This window comes from Balaenoptera physalus (assembly GCF_965194825.1).
Source record: "Balaenoptera physalus genome assembly, chromosome: 2".
Classification (NCBI taxonomy): Eukaryota; Metazoa; Chordata; class Mammalia; order Artiodactyla; family Balaenopteridae; genus Balaenoptera; species Balaenoptera physalus.
In genome coordinates this window covers 168,837,240-168,859,042 of record NC_138883.1, presented here as the reverse complement: position 1 = coordinate 168,859,042, position 21,803 = coordinate 168,837,240, and the positions used below count along the sequence as shown (strand labels likewise).

The window sequence follows — 21,803 nt, the reverse complement described above, 5'->3', positions numbered from 1 at the left end:
AAAATTTTCTCTATATCTTTGATGTTTGGCCATTTTGTGATGATGAGTCTAGGTGAGGATTTATTTTTATTTTTCTTGTTTGGGATTCATTGAGCTTCTTGTGTCTGTAGATGGATGTCTATCATCAGTCTAGGAAATTTTCAGCCAGCATCTCATCACATATTACCTGTGTCCTCCTGTAACCCAATGCTCTCTTCTTCTGGGGCTCCAATTAAACATATGTTAGATTTTCTTACTCTACCCCCCATGGCTCCTAAATTTTCTGTTTCTTCTGTGTGTGTGTGTGTGTGTGTGTGTGTGTGTGTGTGTCTGCATTCCAGGTAATTTCTCCCTATGTATATTCAATAATTTTCTTTATAGCTGTTTGCATTTTAAATTTTAATTATTAGAAGTTCTTTAGGGTAGTGCACCGAATATGCTTGATCACTTCCTATAGTTTCCTCTTTACCATTTTTAGGCTTATTTTAAAAACTTCTTCAGACATGATAAGCAGAGTTGTTTTATAATCTCTGTCTAGTGATTCCATTATCAGAAGCCTTTGTGGGTCTCTTTCTCTCTTTTTTTTCCTGGTGGCTCTAGCTCAGAGGGTGTTGTGTTTTTGGAGTTTTTTGTTGTTGTTGTTGTTGCTGTTATTATTATTATTTGTGGATGTTTGACTATTTTGTGTTTATTGACCTTCAAATATCATTACTGAAGATTATTTGAGATCTAGGATAAAAGATTGTTGTTTGCTTTATCCAGATCCAGGCTATTACTTGATTTAGCCTATAAATCTATGTGAAGTTTGGCCTCTAGCTACTTCTTAGAGATCAGTTTCCCTTCCTTTACCCCCTACTCTGCTTAGTTAGCACTGAGGTAGCCTCTGGGCTGGTGGGAACATTCTTTCCAGTTACCCTTACTCTTCAGTTTGGGGAAAGTCTCCTAACAGATTCCTAACTGGACAGGACTTGGGTTTTTTCCTCTGCCTGCTGAGTGCAGAAGCCCTTAAGATGGAAGTTCTAACCTGAGCATATGATATTAGTAGTCTTTTGGGAGGTAATTTTCTTTTTTTCTTCTTTGTTGTTTTTTTGGCCACACCGTGTGGCATGTGGGATCTTAGTTCCCCTACCGGGGATTGAACCCACGCCCCCTGCAGTGGAAGCGTGGAGTCTTAACCACTGGACAGCCAGGGAAGTCCTGGGAGGTAGTTTTCTAGTAGCTGGACTTCGTATGCATATACGCTATGGCGCAAATGTAAGTGATGTATTCCCTGTACTCACTCACTTTACTAATATATGGATACTTCAGTGAATGTTTGCTGCCCATGTATTTGTCTTATTAAAATAACTTTAGTCTATCAACATAGTTATAATAAAATTACCAAGTTATTTGTAGTTTGCTATTATGGGCAATGTTTCTTACTGTAAAAATATATACACACATGTATAAACTTAACATACATGTGTACACACACAAAGATAATAAGTGATTTTTATATTATATGTTGCTAGCAACAGGTTAACTCAATATATTTATTTTGTTTCTCTTCATTTGACAGGTAGGAAACACAGGAAAGGAGGGCTCTAGGGTCTTCTGAGTAAATAGGACAAAGCAAAACACTGTGGAGCACCAGATGTAAAGGACAATGATGACAAGGACATAGATAGATAGATAGATAGATAGATAGATAGATAGATAGATATAGATATATACACACGGGGGAGAAAGTGATAGCTTTCAATATGTTCAATAGTTTCCAAATGTTTGAAAGTATATTTTGTACAAGATGGAGTAGATTGCTGTTTCGCAACTAGTGAAAGATGCAGGTAGGCTCTTTTCCTGATTCTCTCCTGGAAAATCCCTACTCTTATTTTGGACACAGTTAATCTGAGTGATTGTAGTAAACAAGTGAAAACTTTCTACTTCCTAATATACCTGTTCCTGGGAGGTGATGATAGTAATACAGATCTGATAACGGAAAATAGAAAAATAAGAAGGGGGATTCTATCTTTCATCAAAAATTGGACGTTAGAATGTTCGAAGTAAAATTTTCCTACATACCCAAACTAGTCATTATGTTTATTAAAAAATGTTTTTATGTGTTACTTTAAGAACAAAGATCATTAAGGGTGGACACTGTCTTTCATTGTTGAATTTTCAGTGCCTACTAAGTGCGTGGTACATAGTAGGAGCACAAATGTTTGTTGAGTAAATGTATTGAATAAAGGGGAGGTACCACCCTAGTACCACCTTCACTTGGTACTATTCCCAAATGACTGTTCCCAAAGCTGCAAAAGTCAGCATGTTAGTATCTGACCTCAGCTGTTGAGGAACTATTGTCTCTCTACTTCCTTCCTATTTTTCTTTCACCTTTCTCCTATCAGTCCCCCTTTAACACAAAGTCTCGGTGGCACTTTTTAAATTTAGAAATCTTATTTCACACAGTTGCTAAGTGTGTAAGCTGGAACACTGATAACAAAAACACGGTAATCCTGGACCTTAGTAGGAATTTGTAAAATAAACTGGTACGCTGGTCAAGTTAGATGAGAGGTTTTAAAAAAAAAATCTAACTTCACTCTAAAGGTCCCAGGAAATCATACTTACAGTAATCTAAAATGAAGGGAATTTGATTGCATTAAAGTAGGTATTGTCAGAAATCCAATTTTTGGAGTAGATTTTCAGGCTTTGTAAGACATTGCATGAAGGTAGTTTGGCAGTCAAGAGGGTAAAGGCTATTAAATAATCTCTTTAATGGTTCTAAAACCTTTAGGAAATAGGCGATCTAGGATTTTAGAGAACTAATTGGAGATACTGGACAATAGGGCTGTAAAGGTGAAAGTCCAGGAAAGTACCTGGTTGGAGTACTAATGTTCTAGACTGTCCTAGAAATCACTTCTCTATAGAAACTCTTGCTCCAGAGATGACCTGTAATTACGTGATTTTGAGCTGTCTTTTCTTAGCTGCTCCGTAACTTAAGACTTTGATCACAGACACCACTTAGCTGAATAGGCCCGTTTTCTTCCTGATTGCTCTCCAGTTAGTCTATACTCAAAATACATGGTTCGTAGATCCAGTTAATAAAAAGTGAATTTAATTGTGATGGTCCCTGCTTTCAAAATTTAACAGATAATTTTTCATCTCTGGTGTAGAACTGCAATAGAAGTATTTGCGTATGAATGCTAAATGCGTTAAGTCTAGAAATATATTTCCTGTTGTTTATTCATTCTCTTAGCAGACATTTGTTGAGTCACTTCCAAAAGCCAGTCACTAAACTAATTGCTGGGAAGGGAGCAATATAGCCTCTAATCTCATTTCCTTTAGATAGTGATTCAGATGTCACCTGCTAGAGAGGACTTCCCTGACCATTTCCTAAAAATAGTATCACATCCCTGTCTCTCCCTCTCCCTTCCCTTCTCACTCTGCTTATTATTCTCTGTCACACTTTTTACCATCTCTTATGCTACTTTTTTCTCATTGAACATTTTTCTGCCTCAGTTGGATGGTCAAGCAGGAACCTTATTTTTATTCTTTTTAATTTTAAAAATAATTTGTATGTATGTATTTATGGCCACGTGGCATATGGGATCTTAGTCCCCGACTGGGAATTGAACCCGTGCCCCCTGCAGTGGGAGCGCAGAGCCCTAACCCCTGGACCACCAGGAAATTCCCAACTTTATTTTATTACTTTTTTTCTTTAAACCCAGAACAGTTCCTGGCCTATATACATTTAATGAATCTTTATATAGGATGGTGGAAGATGAAGGTGTGAAATAATTACATAAGTGCAGAAACAGAGGTCTGCACAACTGTGGCAGGATCACAGCATGGCAAGTCATCTAACCACCAGGGAAGGGTTTCTCAGGTGGGGTGTGCTTTGTGCTGAATAGGATTTTATCAGGACAAAGGAAAAAACAGCATTCGAGAACAGATTTCGGAGGTATTTAGAAGTTGTATTTGCACAGATTTGGTAGTAGGACATGGGGTAGATTGTATGTCAACAGTTAAAGATGACTTGTGGAGGATTATGCTTGGCTTTTCTGGCATGAATGAGTGGATGGATGGAAGTACCATTGACTGAGGGATACGGAAAGGAAACACACCCACCTCATTCCCCTGGGGAAGTGAGTTCAGTTTGGGATAAGTTACATTTCTGATGCTGGTAGAATGTTCAGTACCTAGTTGAAAATTTAGGTATGGAGCTCATAGGGAGAGGTAGGGTTGAAAATAAATTTGCAAGTCATCATTGTATATGCTATAACTAAGCCCTAGGCATCAATAAAATCATACACAGAGAGCATGAAGACACACAGCGTAAAGACAGAACCCTAGGAAAGACAACATCTAAGAGCTGGTCAGAGAAAGGAGAATCAGAAAAGAAATCTGAAAATAAATTTTGGAAGGTATAAGGACAACCAGGAGGAGTTGATGGCTTGCTAATTAAGGGGTGATCATTTTTAGGGGAGGGTGGGTAACTTGCATTTGTCCTAGAGAATTCATTAGGGTGGAGACTGAAAAGATACTGTTGGGGGAGTTCCCTGGTGGTCCAGTGGTTAAGACCCTGCGCTCCCAATGCAGGGGGCCTGGATTCGATCCCTGCTCTGGGAACTAGATCCCGCATGCTACAACTAAGACCCGGCGCGGCCAAATAAATAAATATTGAAAAAAAGATACTGTTGGACCTGACCTGACAAGTAGCAAATTGGTAAAGTTACCAAGAAGAGTTTCAGTGTGGTGGGCAGAGTGGATCCGGTGCGTCAGTGGGCTGTGACATAAATTAGAACAGGGAACGGTGGGGGGAGGGGGGATGCATGCTGTCCCCCACGGGGTACTTGTCAACGTCTGAGAAACCCCGAATTAGAAGTAAAGAAATGAGGGTAGGTGAGTATAGACTATTCTTCAAGAAGTATGAAAATGAAAGGATGGGGAATGAGAGGTGAAAGCTGTGTGGCAGGGTAGGGAGAAGTTTTGTTGTTCTCTTAAGTTTGGGAAGCTTTTGTGTGTTGTGAGATCTGGAGAGAAGAGAGATTGGTTTTACACTTGAGAAGAGACCATTTGGGGAACAAGGTCCTGAAGAAAGCTGGTAACTAAATCCTCACCTGAGATAGAACAAAGGGAAGTAAGGATAGACAAAGATTTTAAAAAAGAAAAAAAATGAGGATTCAGCAGTTGAAATACAGTGAAGTAAGAGATAAGGTTATCCAAATAGTGTGAGCAAATCAAGATGGCAGAACAAGTCCAAGAAGGGTATTAGAAGTTTGAAACAGCAGCCTTGAGGGAACGGGGATTAAAATACAAGCAAGAGACTTTAGTGAGTAATGTCAAGCACTTAGCTGAACTTGGAAACTCTAAATCAGTGGGTCATGCAGTTTTACTCAGTTGACATCGCAGGCCAAGAACAAGAGCAGAGGGAGGGTCTGGTTGGAATTGTCCATAGCTGGACATCGGCAAGTGGAATGCTTTGAAAGGTCAAGGGGGAAAGGAAGTTGAGGTTGCTGGTGAATTTGGTTGTAATATTGATCTGTGGGTAAACTTATAAGAAAGAGTGATTTCTGAGGGAGACTGATAGTCTTGAAGACCAGAGAGGACTAAAGGGTTTGGAGAAAGATGAGGGGCAGGTTTAATCAGTTACGGGGGACCGGGCAGTGGTAAGGTCAGACATGGAAAGATAGTTGCCCGTGGTTAGCGCACTGCAACACATTTTTCCAGGTTTGCAGAGAACTTAAAATCTAGCACAACTGGAATAACAGGGCTCTGAATCCGCACGTGATACATACTTTGTGAAATTCCTGAAACTTTTAGAGAGAGAAAAAAACGATGCTGCATAAACTTCAGATACTCCAGAAGACAGATCCCAGGACTGTTTTGTTCGTTGTAGAGTGATCAGCTCCTGGCACGTTGTCCAAGCTCACTAAATATTTGTTGAATGAATAACATCCTCCAGAGTCTTTCTTGCCTAGGTGGTTTATAACACCAGAAAATTTTGGTTCACATCTGCCACCTAGTGGTATTGTACTCAAATTACTATAAAGTGGCAGCATTTTCCTTCTGTTTCAGGGAAATCCTGCAGATGAGTTGCAGTACAATAAGAGCTTTGTTCCTGAAACATGTCTCCAAGTTGGTTTTGGGCAGTCTTGCTATTGGCATTTACTAGGACTTTAATTTGAATCAATCAACAGTAATATTTATAGAGCATCCACTATATGCCAGACACTGTTCTGTGTGCCAGAGATTTTCATGTAGTGTATGTTCTCTTGCATATGTGACCTCACTGAATTTGAATAGATAGGCAGAGCATTCCATTAGGAGTGGGAAACTTGTTCCAGAACTTAATTTTAGGATTCTATTGTGGTTTTACATGTGAGACCTTTTCTAAATTTATTTCATAGCTTTTGGTGGTACCGTTCCTATGTCATGAAATACTCCTTTTCATTAATGTTAGGTAGGCTTTTAGGAAGATAGAAGAAAGTAGAAGGAAGGCTTGGGTTTGTTGTCAGTTTATATGATCCAGATTGTGCAAAATACTACATAATATGGAGAACTGTGAACAGATTTTGTTTTCTTTCCTTTAAGAAGAAGTAAAATTCTGATTTGTTAGTGATGCATACTGAAGTATTTAAAGTATTTGTGAATGAATTGACGTGATACCTGGGATTTACAGTAAAATACTTTAGGAAAAAAATGTGAGTGTAAATGAAACAAGATGACAGATTTTTAATAATTATTTACATTATGTTCATGCGGGGGTTATTCTACTTTTTTTCTCTATTTTTGTATATGCCGGGCATTTACCACACTAAAAAGTAAACCAAAAAAATTAGACAGGTGTGGGCTGAAAGAAAGTTTGTCATGATTAAGTTAGAACATGATCTGCTTTTTAATATTTAGCAGATTTTCTTAACTTCACTTTGTTCCATTTGATGTTACTTAAAGATGAGGTTGAGTAGTGAGTGTGTGTTTGCTTATAATGGATGAAATGTGATTGAGACCTGACAGGTGACTTTCTACTGACATTGTCTAGAGACTATTGGAATTTGGGGTTTGGAGCTCATAAGAATTGTTGGAGCTACAGATCGGAGGCCTGGGAGGTACAATTTCAAAGTACTAGCCATCGCTCTGGAAATGAGAGCATCGTAAGTGGAAATTTGGGACCACCTAGGTTTAAAAAGCTGGAATGCATATTTTTTTCCCTCAGTGCTTGTGCCCTTACCAAAGGGGAAAGGGACCCAATAATCTGCCACGGCAGTCTGCTTAAATTGGATTGTACTTACTTTTCATATAGGCTGTGTCAGTATCTATCATATGATACACACGGGTTTTTGATGTGAGACAATGTCTCTCTTAGGCTCCTAAGGTAGTTTTGTATGCCATTAGCAAACCAAACCCCTAAAATAAAAATTAGAAGCCTGTTTTCTTTTCTTTTCTTTCTTTTTTTTAGAAGACTCTTTTCAACAATGAAAAAAAATAAAACAGCTATGAAATATTTCAGGCAAACAGAAAATAAAGGGAAGGAATGTGACTTCCAAATGCTGGCCACCTGTCCTTGTCATCTTAGCATTTTAACACCCCCCCCCCATTTCTCTCTCTCTTTCTCTCTCACTAAGACATAAATGATTATAAATATGGTTAAGGCCCTTCCATACCACTCCTTTTCTATTCTCTTCCCCCAGAGGTAACTACTAGCCTGAATTTGCTATTTATCACACCCTCTGTTTGTTTTTTGCCTTAATAGATCCATAATTCCTAACTTTTGCTCAATAAGTGCTTCTCCATGCCCTGTTTTTTCTGTGTCAATCTGTGACCCAGCAAAGAGAAACAAAGATCATTTTTTATTATTCAGATTTAACTTTGATATCTGTCTGTCTCAATCTACATTGTGGTTTCAATTATTTTGGGTCTGAAAAATAGATATTAATTTCAATAAGCTACTTAATTGATTTTCTTTAAATAATTAATGCCTGGAGCTTTAGTACTCCATTATGTGACCTCTGCAGCTTTCCGCCTTTGTGGAGAGCACACGTCTTCCAAGGCTTATCTGACTTTAACTTTCATATGAAGCACAGTTTAATTTCAACAGCCTTTTCTAGTGTAGAGATAGACAGAGGGTTTCTTTGTGTTTGTCTTTTTTTCTTTTTTTACAACAAAGAAATCAGTAAAAAGAATACTTTTAAAAACTGTCATTATAAAAACAGATTTGGTTCCATTAAAAAAATTGTTCGGTAACATCTATGAGAACTGTGAGAGAGAAGGAAAAATTTAAAAAAAATCTCAATCTGAGTGATAGCCATTATTTTCTGCTGCTTTGCTTTTGGTTAAAATGTAAGATGGTATTTCTTTGTTTGAAGTATAATTTTTTTTTTTTAACTCTGATAAGAAATACATTTCTCTTGTCCCTAGAACTAACTATAGGATTCCCTGATCTATACCTATTATTTCTCTGTGTATCTTCATTCTCTGTGTCTCGTTTCTAACTGGTATAGTTCTAAGCATATTACTTCTGAAAATAATCTATTTGCTTTAGGCTGCTTGCTTTGTATACTTCATATTTCAAATTTTGAAACAATTTAAATGTTGCAAGTGATTTGGATTTTAGCATTCTCCAAAGAAGAGGGTCATTAGAGCACTCTGGCTTTTAGACGCCAGTCTCTTTGAAGACAGATGAGTAGTCCGTGTCAGAGTTACTGGAAATATGTTAGTATAGAGTCTCTCTTCCTTCTTCCTTCTTTTCTTCGGTGTTCTTCGGTTTGTACTCTTCAACTCCCCGCAATATGCCAGTTGAGTCTGTATTGTTACTCTTTGGACCAGTATTGAATCAGGCACGAGCAGTGTGACAAGCGCCATGTCCCCTGGCCTCATTCATCCCTGATCTCTATGTAAACTTTCTAAAGCTTTATCATCAGATTAGCATAGTAATAACATTGATTAAATACCTACTTGTATTAGGCGTCATATAAGTATTTCACTGGATTCTCTCTTCTAATCCTCACAATAGCCTTGCCAGGTAAAAATAAATTGTCATCATCCTCATTTTTCAGATGAGTTAACTGGGGTACAAATAAATCATTTGTCTAACATCACTTGGGGATAGGGTTGCCAGATAAACTACAGGATGCCCAATTAAATTTGAATTTCTCATAGACAGTCATTTTTGCAAAATCTAGTAACCCTACTTGGAAAGTAAGTGGTAGAGCTGGGATTTTAAACCAGGTAATCTGGTCGTAGGGCTCAAGCTGTTAACCGCCGCCTTATACTAGGTATGGAGAATAAAAATCATATCCACCTGGATGTCCATCCAGTATTTGGATGGCAGCTACTACCTATATATTATTATTTCTTTTAGTTGAGTTATTTTTCCCCAACTGATTATATTTACTATAATGTAAAAGTATGTGCATTCTCTCTGATTTCAAAGTGTAACATTCAACTTCAGGCAAATTCATGTATGCTTTTTATAGCTTCTTATTTAAGTCTTTACTAATTGTATGTTAAATAGCATAAAGTGGGACTTTTTCAGTACCTGCTCATTTTAGCCATTCTCATTCATGTAAGGTCATTGTCTTCTTACTTCCTTTTCTCAAATACAGAAAGATTTAATTACATGTGTGTGCTAGAAAGACACATTTCCCTTTTCTTTTGATAAGGTCAAGGAAATAACACTTGAATAAGGTCTTTAGCAGTTCTTTGAAACACATCCTATGTGTTCTCAAAAAATTGAGAAATTATAAAATACACATGTAGAATTGAAAGAGGCTTTTTACTAAGAGTTGCCAGGGAAGCCACCTGGCTCTGCCAAATGATCCTACAGGGAAGCAAGGAATACTTTTTCCTGATTAATTACAATTCGGGATGGGACTTTTTGTTTTGCATATCTAGAAACCGACTTTAAAAAACTAAAGACGTAAGAGATTGAATAACACACACTTTAAATTTGATGCTTGTGATTTCCAGTTCCAGTGGAATTGCAGAGAGCATATATTAAAGACATGGCACTCTTAAAATTATTGAACCACGTGTTTAACACAAGATTTAGAGTCAAGGAATATGGAAATTGAAGAGAGGGATATTTCTTAGTTAAACCTGCCTGTAATTAAAGGACGCCTATGGGAAATTTTTCTGTTGTCCAGAAGGGATTGGTTAAAATCTACAGTAGTAATAGCAAGTCAGAATTTTGGAGAGAGTCCAGAAAGGAAAGTGAACAAGAAGAATCAAAGTACAGCTCTCAGCAGATGTGGTAGTGCTTGCTGTAAGACTGGCCCTTCTTTTAGTCTATTCCATCTTCATGTATTTTCAGGCATAGTGTATTGAAGGATTTGTCAATTTGTGGCAAAGTCTCTCTGATTTTGTAATGGTAGTCATTGCAAAGTTAGTATTTCCTTTATAGAAATCAAACCCAAATTATTTTGGACTACATTTATTCCGTGTGAGTGAAAGTGCCTATCAGAACTTTCAGAAGTCACTACCTTGCTACCCAGCCAGCTCTTCATTATTTTGTAGAATTCATTAATGCTCATTTACATTTTGTATTTTTAAATATAAGTAGGGTATAACCACCTTTGGGGCATAGTGGACTAGAGGACATTAATTTAAAAAAAAGTGTCCTCTCTTTAATTATGTAAATCTTTCCCTGAAAGCAGTGACTTGGCACAGCAAAACTTATTAAACCTTCAGATCTCTAGCCTAGAAAAAATAGATGGTTTTCCTTAAATACCAGCTGTTGTAAATGTTGAGTTGGCTACATAAGGACCTAGCCTGATTACCAGCTGGACTGGCATGAAGTATTTGCATTTTAAGTGACTTATATTGAAAGAAACCTTCTTTTCCCTTTCAAACTAGTTGTAAGTGGACTGTCTACTTGTATTTGGCAAAGCTTGACAACTGAATAAGTAGTTCAGTTACATTTGAAGCATGAGGGAACACCATGTTTGGATTTGGATCTGGATTCAAATCCCTACTCTGCCTCTTCGTAAGTTACTTAGTCTGTTTCCTCCTCAGTACAGTGACAGTATTAAAATCACAATGCCTTTCTTGAAAGCTTGATGTAAGAATTAAATAATAACTTTGTTCATTTATTGAACAATGCTTTATCGAATGCCTGTTGTGTGCCAGGCATTGTTCTGGGTGCCGTGAGCATCAGTGAACGTGACAGAAATCCCTGCTTTTTATTTTAGTGGAAGAGACAAACAACCAGCATGAAAGCAAATAAACATGTAACTTTAAGTAGTGGATGACAAGTCCTGTGAAGAAAAATAAAGCCTGGCACATACAGAAAGTTTTCCCAAACTTTGTATTATAATTTTCAAAGTACAGCAATTACCTTGTCCATCTGGATTCAACAATTAACTTAATGTTGAATATATATTTGCTTTGTCTGTCTGTCCATCCATACATGTGTTTGGGTGTTTGGCTATCTTGGCTTATTTTTTTCTCTCAAGCCATTTGAAAATTAAGTTGCAGATATCATTATCATAATACTGGAAATGTAATAATATAATAATAAAATATGATAATGTAAGATTACAATTAGTCCCTAAGTATTTCGGCAAACATCTCTTAAGAATGAGGACATTCTTCCTTACAATAGGGATTTAACTAGCATTAGTTCTCTGTTTCCTCCAAAACCTCGTGGAGAAAGCAGTCAGGGCTGTCTGTCATAGCCAATCAGAAGTGACCAAAGGATTTATAATATTTTCACGTCTTCTGAACTTAGAGAGCTGTATAGAGTTTCCTTGGGAAGAGATCTGATATATATTTATATTTTTGAAAATTGGATGATAGATACTTTGCAGGTATATTTTTATAACCTGTCAAATTTTTCATTCTTGAAAACGTAAGAATATGAGACTAGTCTTCATCTAAGCACCGTGGAGAGTGGAAATACATTTACCGAGGAATTGCTCCGATCACAAGCTATGCTGAGCGCTTTTACATGCTATCTTATTGAGTCTTCATAGAAACCCTTCAAGAATGCAAAAACATGTCTCTGTACTGTAAAAGAAAAAACAATCATTTCTTTTAAGTAAAAACGTTTACTTACCTGCAACTGGACTATCCAGTGGCGAAGCAAGGATTTGGACCCCTGTCTCCTGGTGTCTGAAACATGAGCACTTTTCCTCTGTGCCCTGTTGCATTTTAAGGAGAGTTAGCCATTCACTACTTTTAGAGGATTTCTTTCAGAGTAAACAGCTAAATATGTAAGGGGAGTTGCTGATAGATGTTCCTTTATTGGTTTCTACTTCTTTTGAGCCACCTTTGTGATATACCTGGATAAAATTTCGGTTTTATATGACAATAATTATGGTTTCTTTATATTTGGCAGTCATATTCTGCCCAGCGCCACAGTCTAACAAGTATGATTAAAGTACTCCACACATATATATGCCTTATTTTCTCAGTTATAGTCTTCTTTAAGGGTCAGGGCTGTGTCTTCTGGTTCATTGATTTTCCATCTTGAGTACGCATCACGGTCACATGAGGGTTTCTGATTCAGTAGATCTGGTGTGGGAGGGTCCGTGAATTTGCATTTCCAGCACATTCCCTGGTTGTGTTAATGCTGCTGGCCTGGGGATCACACTTTGAGAACCACTGTCTACCTGTTTGTCCCCTCTCAGTACTTACCTTGGTGCTTGTCACTTAATTTAAATGTCCTCTCACCTGTGACTCTTTCTTTGACTTCTATGTATTGAAACTGTCAGTTGTTCTCCAATGTTAGTGTGTAGAAGGATCATCTGGGAAACTTCCTGACAAAGCAGATTTCTGATTGGACCCCGAAACATTGATTTTTGTCAAACCCCTGAGCTGTTAATGCAGGCGACCCATGGATGGCAGTTTGTGAAGTACTGACTTTCAGATTTGATCACGTATTCCTCATCGCCATGACTGTATGTTGTTGTATCTGTCTCTGTTTCTTAATACCGTAGTACCATTCTTTGTTCATATGTCTTTCTCCCTGCAGAGTCCCTGAAGGGAAAGGACTGTCTTATTTAGGATTATGACTTAGTGCTTAACACCATGCAGTGTTAAAAAGCAGTAGAGTTGAATACCGCCTGTGTGATCTAGCTGTGTGACCTTCAGAGAATTTACTTAGTCTCTCTGAGCCTGGGTGTCCTCTTTCATTCCATGGCGGTAGTAATACTTACTTGTTATGGAAATTAGCTCTCAGGTATGTGTAATATTTAGTGCAATAATTTACATACAGAATGTTCCCAGTAAATGGAAATCATTGCTGTCTTGGTGGTTGTGTTATGGAAGAAGAAAAATAAATGTTTGAGTTCTTGAAACCCTCTTAATGATGACTTTAGCATCCAGATTTAGGATATGTGTTTAACACTTCATTTAAAAAATCTTTGCTTCACTGTCTCAATTAAATATCATTTTTTATTTTGCTATTTTAAGAAAATATTGTGAGGTAAAATTATGCCTTGGATCTTTTCTTTCTCACAGGAAAACAAAGAAACCGCTTGGAACCCATGGATACCATCTTTGTCAAACAGGTTAAAGAGGGAGGACCTGCTTTTGAAGCTGGATTGTGCACAGGTGCTGATATTCTTACTTAAACCTACCTTTTAATTTCTTTTCTACTTCATTTTTTCCATATTTCATTTTCCATATTTTTCCTTCTGTCTCCTACTGTATGTTTCTTCCTTTTTCTTCATATCAGTTATTACTGTTTTTCAGACGTAGTTAGTTATATGTTTTTTGATACCCAAATGGATGGGTGGGCAGAAATACCGTAATTGATATATTGTGGACACTTTTAGTTACCACTCAGATAATGGACCCTCAGAGGCCCTCTTAACCTATTTTGCATACATTTAATTTTGACAAAGGTTAATAAAATAGCAAATGAAGGAGATATTCGTTGAAATAAATGAAATAATCTTGGAGCTCCAAGTTCTGGAAGAGCCTGACCTGCTAGAGGTGAATGAATTCGTCCACCACAAAGAGTAGTTTAAGTCTCCAGTGCAATGCAAGCCCAGCTTCATCTGCAGCTGTCAGTGGATGTGGTCTGGTAGCTGTTTGTTCTGAAATATTTTGTGACTTGTGATTTTAATTAAAAAAACTAAGTAGGATTTAGTTTAGATTAATGCACACACTAAAATAGTTACCCTTTTCTCTTGTTTCTAAACATGAAATAATTTAAAATGGGAATTAGTGAAAAACTATCTTTTACTGCCTTTTGAATAAAATGTTATCTTTGCAGCTACAAATATAAGTAGTGGGTGTCACTGGTAAGGTTTATTAGGATGCATTGTTAACTTATTAATTATCTTTTTTGTCATAGTTAAAGTAAGCCTGATTTCAATATCATTAGTATATATAATATGTACATCAGTGAACATATAGGATTCTATTACCTGGAATGTATCATCTCTCATATTCTAAGCTTCTCAAGGTTGGGAGGATGAAGTTGAGGGACTGTGCAAAGCCCACAAAAAATACATTTTTTCCTGTTTTCCTCTTTGCTCTGTCCTTTCTCTCATTATTTTCCTTTCTGCTCCACTGAATTTTTCTGAGTAACCAAACATCCTTTTCCCCATTAAAATGAAGAACAAGTGAATATATATAAAGTCAAAACCATGTCCATACCCATGTTTAAGTTCTGCAATGTAGCACTAATCAATAAACTAAATAGACTGAGAGAATACAACAAAGAAAATCAGTTGGACTAAAATTAGAGACCACTGAGATAACAAAAATAATTGTCTAAGGCTGTTAAACAATGTTTCTCTATTAGTAATGACAGGGTAAACGGAGGAATAAATAGTAGTTTTACAACTCAGAAAACAAATGATAGGGGCATAAATAGTATAGTTGTAGTCACTTGGTGATTATACTTTTTGAGGTTTCTAAATTCATCGATGGCTGGACTCTTGTTTAAAATATAGTTATATTTCATAAGTAGCTAGATATATTAAAAGTTAGGTTCATTTTTGTAAAAAGACACTTTAAAAAACAAGTAAGGATATATTAAAAATAATATATTACTCAAGAAGTATTTCAAAAGTACTCACAAGTGACTTTTTAAAGGAATTCCTCATGTGTTATTTAATTTCTCTTTGAAGGTGATCGAATTATAAAAGTCAATGGAGAAAGTGTTATTGGAAAGACCTATTCCCAAGTAATTGCTTTAATCCAGAACAGGTAAGAGTCTTGAAATAGGATTAATTTTGGCCAAAGATGGGTTTTATAAATCATTGAAGCTAGTAGATTTAATACAATATTGTATTCCTATAAGAAATTGATGTGATGTGGAAATATGAAACTTTCCCTTAAAGTGGAAAATGCATTTGAAAGTTGCCAAGAACAAACTATCTGAGGATGGCTTATTTGGTGGCTTTGTTTTGGCAAATTTATCAGATTTGTAATTAAAATCCTTTAGAGCCTGAGAGGCATATGTTTTAGATTTACCATTAAGTTTCCTACTTTTATTTGAAGTGATAATCAAATTTCTAATTTGTTTATAATAAATATATATAAATGCATATATAATTTATTTTAAAACCACTAAGGATAACTTATCTTAAATAGCTCACTGAATGATAGTCTTGGCTCAAATTCATTTGTTTTAACAAAGACAGCAAGAAATCGTCTTTTAATCCGTTTGTTTGCCTACATTCTACAGAATAGGATTTTGAGTTCTAAAGGTAAATAAATATTTATAGAGCGACTGATTGCAAAGATAATTTAGTCCTACTCTTTCTCTCTATCACACACCTAGAATTTTTTTTTTAATTACAAATAAAGAAATCGAAAGCCAAAGAGGTTGCTGTATTAAATATCTGTCAAGAATAAGCCATGACTCTGGGATCCGATTTCCAGCTCATCACCACAAGAGGTTCTTCCCAGATTCAAATACAGTAACTTTTGGATGATCTGTTGCTTTATATTAGCCATACTCACCTGTCTATAATTAAATTGAGGTTCATTATTTTCTGAAGAATTCTATCAAGCTCCTCTAACCATGTCTAAAGCTGTTCATGCTATAATCTAACTTATGTACGCGAATGCCCTAATATGTTGTCACTTTTACAGTTCGGTGATGTGATCACGATTTACTGATCTCAGAGTATTCTCCTTACTGTTGGATTCTAGGTGTTCCTGACAGTGAGCCCTATTTGATCTTAAATATTGAGGAGACCTGGGCACTGGTGAAGAATTGAAAGCCTCCTCGGAGGCAGTGGAGAGATCCACCCAAATTTTCTTTTACTGAAAATAATTTAGATCATGATAAATATACCAGTATGTTTTGTCAGCCTGTAATTTAAGGGTTTTTTAGTGTATTTGTTAACATGTCTTCTTTAAAAGTACTATTTTTCCAAACAACCATAACTTAATCTTTGTTTTCCTCAAAATCCACATTAATTTTTTTTGTTTGTTTGTTTTTTTTGTTACTGGTGCAGTTCATCTTTCAGAATAATAATAACACTTTGGAATGACAGTCTTAATTTTTCAACCAATAAAGCAATTTGAAAAATAAATACTGTTTTTTCATGATCTTATTTTTCTTTTAAAAAATTGTGTTCCTTTTGTCTGCAGTTGGTAGCAAATGGATTAATGCAGCACAAAGCCATTGAGATTCTGCAGTGTATTAATGTAAAAATGTATCCTTGCAGAAGAATTTATCTAAGCATCAGTATGTATTTTCTACCAACTCTAAATGTTGAAATACAAGTACCTACATATTTTCTTCGTAGAATTTATTTGAACCTGTGGTTCTAATTGTTTTACTTACTCTCTCAGCATTTATGAACCTAAAAATAAGGGTTCAAATAGAGACACCAGTAAATTATTAGATTTGGGGTTTTTTGTTTTTGTTGTTGTTTGTTTCTTAATCTCTTGATTGTATTGGGGGAAAATCTATCTGATATTGTTAGGGTAGATACTGAAGCACTTGCTGGGGATAGCACTGCTCTCCTTGCCGTATCTAAGTGTAATTCCAGATCACAGGACTCGGTATAATTTATCCCTTTGAACTGTTTTAAACCTAGAGAAACGTCTCTATTATTTTTAACAGGACACTTACAGTACCAAAATAAAATGAGACTTTGAGCTATTCCTGTGAAGGCTCTAAAATTAAATCACGGAGAAGAAAGTAAATTGTTGAGATGCTATATGGTTTTTAAAAAATAAGGAGTCATTTTGATGGTTGTGATGGTGAACTCTGATTTCCTTCCCCTTTGAGGCCAAGAGGGAATATTTCAAAATTAGGATGTTTAATATTGCTTAAAATGTTAAATTTGAGGGTTCTCTGATTATTTTTATGTTAATGTATTTTTAACTTGATAAACAGAGAATTTGTGGTAAAATTTGTAATTTGTTCTGTGACCTGAAAGAAAATAATACACAATTATATATTGATGAGTTTTGTTCCAGGAGTATTCAATATAAGTAATATACTTCATGTTTCTAAATTAGAAACATGTTATAAAGAACACATGACTGATTATGAATAGCTCAAACACACGGCAGGGTGCCCTCTTTTGTACATAATTAGCCTATATATATAAATGACTTCTTTTCATTTTAATGATTCGGATTTGAAATGTAAAGATTTTTAAAACCCCCATATTAAACTCATAAGCAATTTAAAAAATACTTGTGAGTTAACTCTTTTTCCTTTATGTCTTTCTTGTATACTTCTGCCTCCCCTAAAATAGTATGTATCTATTCAATTTCAGCGATACCACATTGGAACTTAGTGTTATGCCAAAAGATGAAGACATTCTCCAAGTGGTGAGTTTTATTTATTCAAATATGTGGATTGTTTTATAGTCATGAATGTTAATAAAAATTCTTTAAAGATGGAGGTGGATTATAAACTTTTTTTAAAAGATTCTAGGGAAAAAAACTCAAACGCTCTGTTTTTCTCTACATTTTACCAAAAAAACAGAAAAAGGGGAGAGAGAGACTATTGTCCATTTTTTACAATTAAACAACATGAGAATCTTTTATTGATTCCACAGTAAACTCTTATTGTTGTCATTTGGAATGAGATTCCTAAAGAGTTTGTTTGCCCAAATGTTGCATTCTAGATACTCCTTCAACCAAAAGCCAAACCTCAGGCTGCAAGTACATATCCCCAGGAATTAGATTTTTTTTTTTTTTAAACTATGAGGTCAGAAATTTTATGAAAGGCATTTATTAATTTTCCAATAAGCATTACTGTCTGTAAATTACTTACCGAGCAGTTTTCTTAACAGTATCCATTCATTCCATTAGAAGTAATGTTCACAATGAATAGAGTCTACACCTTAAGGGAAAAATATGTTAGCATCTTAGAGAGGGAGTGAAACTATATAGTTGAAAATCTTTAGCATTTATCTTAAAATATCTTTCTCCTCTTGAGAAAGAAAACAAATTAACTGGAGTACTTAACTCCTTTATTAAGCTTAGATATTGCTGAGGGTAAAAAGATGATAAAATAAATTTCATTCAGGAAAATAATACTTTTCCTCAATTGATTCTGTAGTTCAGCAGAGTAAAACAATTAGAGCTAGGAAATAGCAGTGGTTGCTGGAGTTTGTTGTTTGTTTGTTTTTTTTAATTCCTTTTAGTGAATAGCTGTTGTCGCTGTTGTTTTCTTACTCAGAACTGATGGAATCCTTGTGGTAGGAATGGAAATCGGAATGTTTCTCATTTGTAAGGTGTTCATTTGAACTTAGCTCAACGAAAGTCCTAAATAATCTTCTGTAAACATTTTTGTTACAAAAAAACCACTAAAGCCAATCCGAATTATTCAGTTTATTCACTTACACATAAAATATAATTAACCGAAATCCATGGAGATCAACCTTATGTTTTCAAGACATACTGATTTTATTTCAAAATGGCATGTTTACTGACCACAGGTTATTACCCTTCTTAAGTGCACAGTTCTGTTGGGGTGAGTGTCTCAATAAGGAAGTTGTAACCATCTGTGGTGGTTTTCTTAGTCAGGTAGCACTAGTTGTAGAGCCCTCCCCTGATCATTCATCACAGTGAGAGAACAACAGACATAACCACGGAAGGCAGTGAAGTCGCTAGACTGAAAATAAATAGGGGGGTCCCCCTGTAGGGCTCCACTTATGCAAAGGACCAGGAGGTGATGCCCACACGGTAGGGCAAACTTTACCTTGAGCCCTTGCATTCTCCTGACTCAGAGACAGAGGGCACTCCCGAAACAGAACTGATATCTCATCTTCAGTAGACTCTTTGCTTGCCAAGGTGAAGGCACTGGTTGGACACTGTTTAGAACAGTGAAACGAACAGCTCATTTCACAGAATGGCCGGCGCTGTATAAATTCCCAGGGAAGGAATCAAGCACAGAATTACCGTCCTAGCCTGCTGTGTGGTTGATGCAGGGGCGCAACAGTGCAAGGAATCATGTTCTGAGGATGTGATCAGTGGGAAATTAGGTTAATTAATCTCCTTGTGTTTTATTTAGGATAAAGGGAAAATACAAAGTGTTGCAACACAGGGAGAAGTTGGTTCACTGGGGTGACCTGAGCACACAGATCTTCCAGGTTCCTCAGGGTCCTGATATAGTGTAACAGAAAATTCATTTTTAAAACTTGTTGAGTTATTTTAATCGTAAGAAATTAAAAGCCCACATCCTTGATGATAAAAGAAAACCTCACTTTTAAACCCAGTCTTCCTTCACATTTGCGTGTGCTATAATTTGTTAGGAAATTGAAGGAGTATATATAGTTCATGCAGACTCTCCGTTGTTCCCTGAAGGACACTGAAATGCAGCAACTTCTTTTCCGCACAAATGCTTTTAGCTGGGATATCTACAAGTGGCATTTTTAAAATCTATTATAAAACGCAAAGAGAATCTGGGATTTGAAAAACCATATGTGGAAATACTTCTCTCTAACAGATTCTAGAATGAAAATGTTCTATAAGGGGCCTTCAGAAGTATTTATGTTGGTCTTAAATCTGTTACTTAAAATATATGCTTTTAAAGATGTATTTGTCCCCGTGAGGCTGAATATTCATTGTAAAGAAAACATAAACAGGAACATTTTTACAGCTACTATAAACATCATTTACCCAAGAGAAAGCCTGTCTCAGTTTTTATATATTTGCCTGGGTCACGGCAGGATCAGGTGTCCATGAACATTTGCTCCTCAAGTGACATATAGATCAAGTTGTTCTAGAGGTATTCAGCTCATCTCTGAGAGGTGGCATAGAAAATTTAATTTGGTTTAAAACTTACCTCATGTAAGGACAGGTATATAATAATAAATCTCATAATTCACAGAAGACCGTGACATGATGTTGAAAAACATGAAGTAAAATTAAGAATTATTTATTACGTTATTAAACTAGTGCTGGTAATAGTACTCCTGTACTTGGCAACCTTGTTTTTTAAACTAACATACATTTTCATACATTGTAAAATGTATGTACAGTGACATACATTTTAAACTAACAATACAATAGTACTGTATTCATTTGAGTCATTTGGTGGTCTTATATAATAATATTTTAGACCATGATCATAGTCTTAGACAAGTTCATATTTTTAAGGTGATACTACACAATAAAAAGCACTTCCTGTTGCATTTTGTAAAAAGACAAAACGATTTTGTTGCCCTCTCAGACACTGAGAGTGGATGAAATAGCCACCACACGTCAAGTCACCTAAACAGTGATGCTGACTGAAAAAAAATATGTCCTCAATGGACCCATGGTAGCTCTTAGCGCTAGATCTGGGTGTTCTTTTCTGTGCAGACTTCAAGATACTTCATTAAGCCTTTAGCTCCATGGACTCAAAATTCAGTTTTAAGTAGATCAGTTCTGATGGCTGTGGAGATTCTCGGGTGTGTCTGATGTTTGACGAGGGTATTTGGAGCCTACTTTGTGTTTTAACAGCCAGGCTAAACAGCTTTTCTAGTGTAACAGGGAAGAAAGTGACGGCACTAGGACTTGAACCCAGGTAGGCCTGAGACTGTATGTAGCCTGTACTTGAAACTAAACCACAGTCCCATACTGTCGTTGGGTCCAGATGAAGAGTGTCATTGGCTGTTACATTCACACCGCCAGTCAGGGTCAGAGCTGCTAGGCAAACTCATCTCTGGGATCTGCGTCCATTGCCCTAGTTACCACTCCATGAATGTGCGATGTAAATTGAAAAATGTCATTTAACCCAAATTTTTCTTTAGATTTATTAGAGTTACTTTCAAAATAATTATTTATTATGTTCCACAATCAGTATACTATTCTATTTAAAATTAGGTATCCATTTGTCACGTGTGGATCAAGGTAATCTTGCTTTAGAGTAGGGAAGCAGGAACAGGAATTCTGGAGGGTTCTTTCATTTGCAAGTTTGAAGCAGTTAGTTCTATTTTTAAAAAAAGTATTTTTAAAAAAAGTATTTTTAATAATTATAAGAATAGTACTTGCTTGTTAGAAAAGTTTCAAATAATTTAGAAAGGTATAAAATATCCACACCATCCGCTTCTCCCATGTCCCACTGTGGCATGTCTGACGTGTATTTTATCCAAACAGATATGTAGTTACTTTTGCTTTTATCATAAGTAATGGTATCAAATTAACAGGTCAGCCTGTTAACTCAAACTGGTAGGCAGGAATTTTAATCTTACTAGCTTATTTATTCTGCACTTTTTTGTTTGTTTTTCCTGTTTACAAGACAGTAAATATGGTACAGTAATAGTAATACTATTGCAATAGTAATAGGTATGGTAATAGTGATTTTGATGCAGTTCTACTAAAACTGAACTGAAAGATTATTTTAGGACTATTTGGCTACTGTTAGGCACTATACCTACAGTCAAGATCCAGACTGTTAACATTACATTTTATTTAAACGCTCTTTACAATTC

General features: G+C 36.0%; 1 protein-coding gene and 1 long non-coding RNA gene across 12 annotated transcripts in view; both read left to right on the top strand.

The window, feature by feature from the left end:
• ARHGAP21 (Rho GTPase activating protein 21) overlaps positions 1 to 21,803 on the top strand; it is a 125,457-nt gene that overhangs the window by 64,929 nt on the left and 38,725 nt on the right. For 9 of the 11 annotated variants that reach the window (XM_082449606.1, XM_082449605.1, XM_082449604.1 and 6 more), the window contains 3 exons: positions 13,417 to 13,509; positions 15,039 to 15,117; positions 17,655 to 17,709. In XM_082449606.1, the coding sequence (XP_082305732.1) occupies positions 13,417 to 13,509; positions 15,039 to 15,117; positions 17,655 to 17,709 (227 nt within the window). Of the gene's footprint in view, positions 1 to 13,416; positions 13,510 to 15,038; positions 15,118 to 16,509; positions 16,610 to 17,654; positions 17,710 to 21,803 lie in introns of those variants that run through there. The other 2 variants (XM_082449609.1, XM_082449608.1) reach the window with 2 other exon arrangements.
• On the top strand, positions 297 to 12,855 carry LOC309655066. Its single transcript, XR_014260604.1, has 2 exons — positions 297 to 4,921; positions 5,092 to 12,855. It is a non-coding gene; the product is annotated as an uncharacterized lncRNA (long non-coding RNA).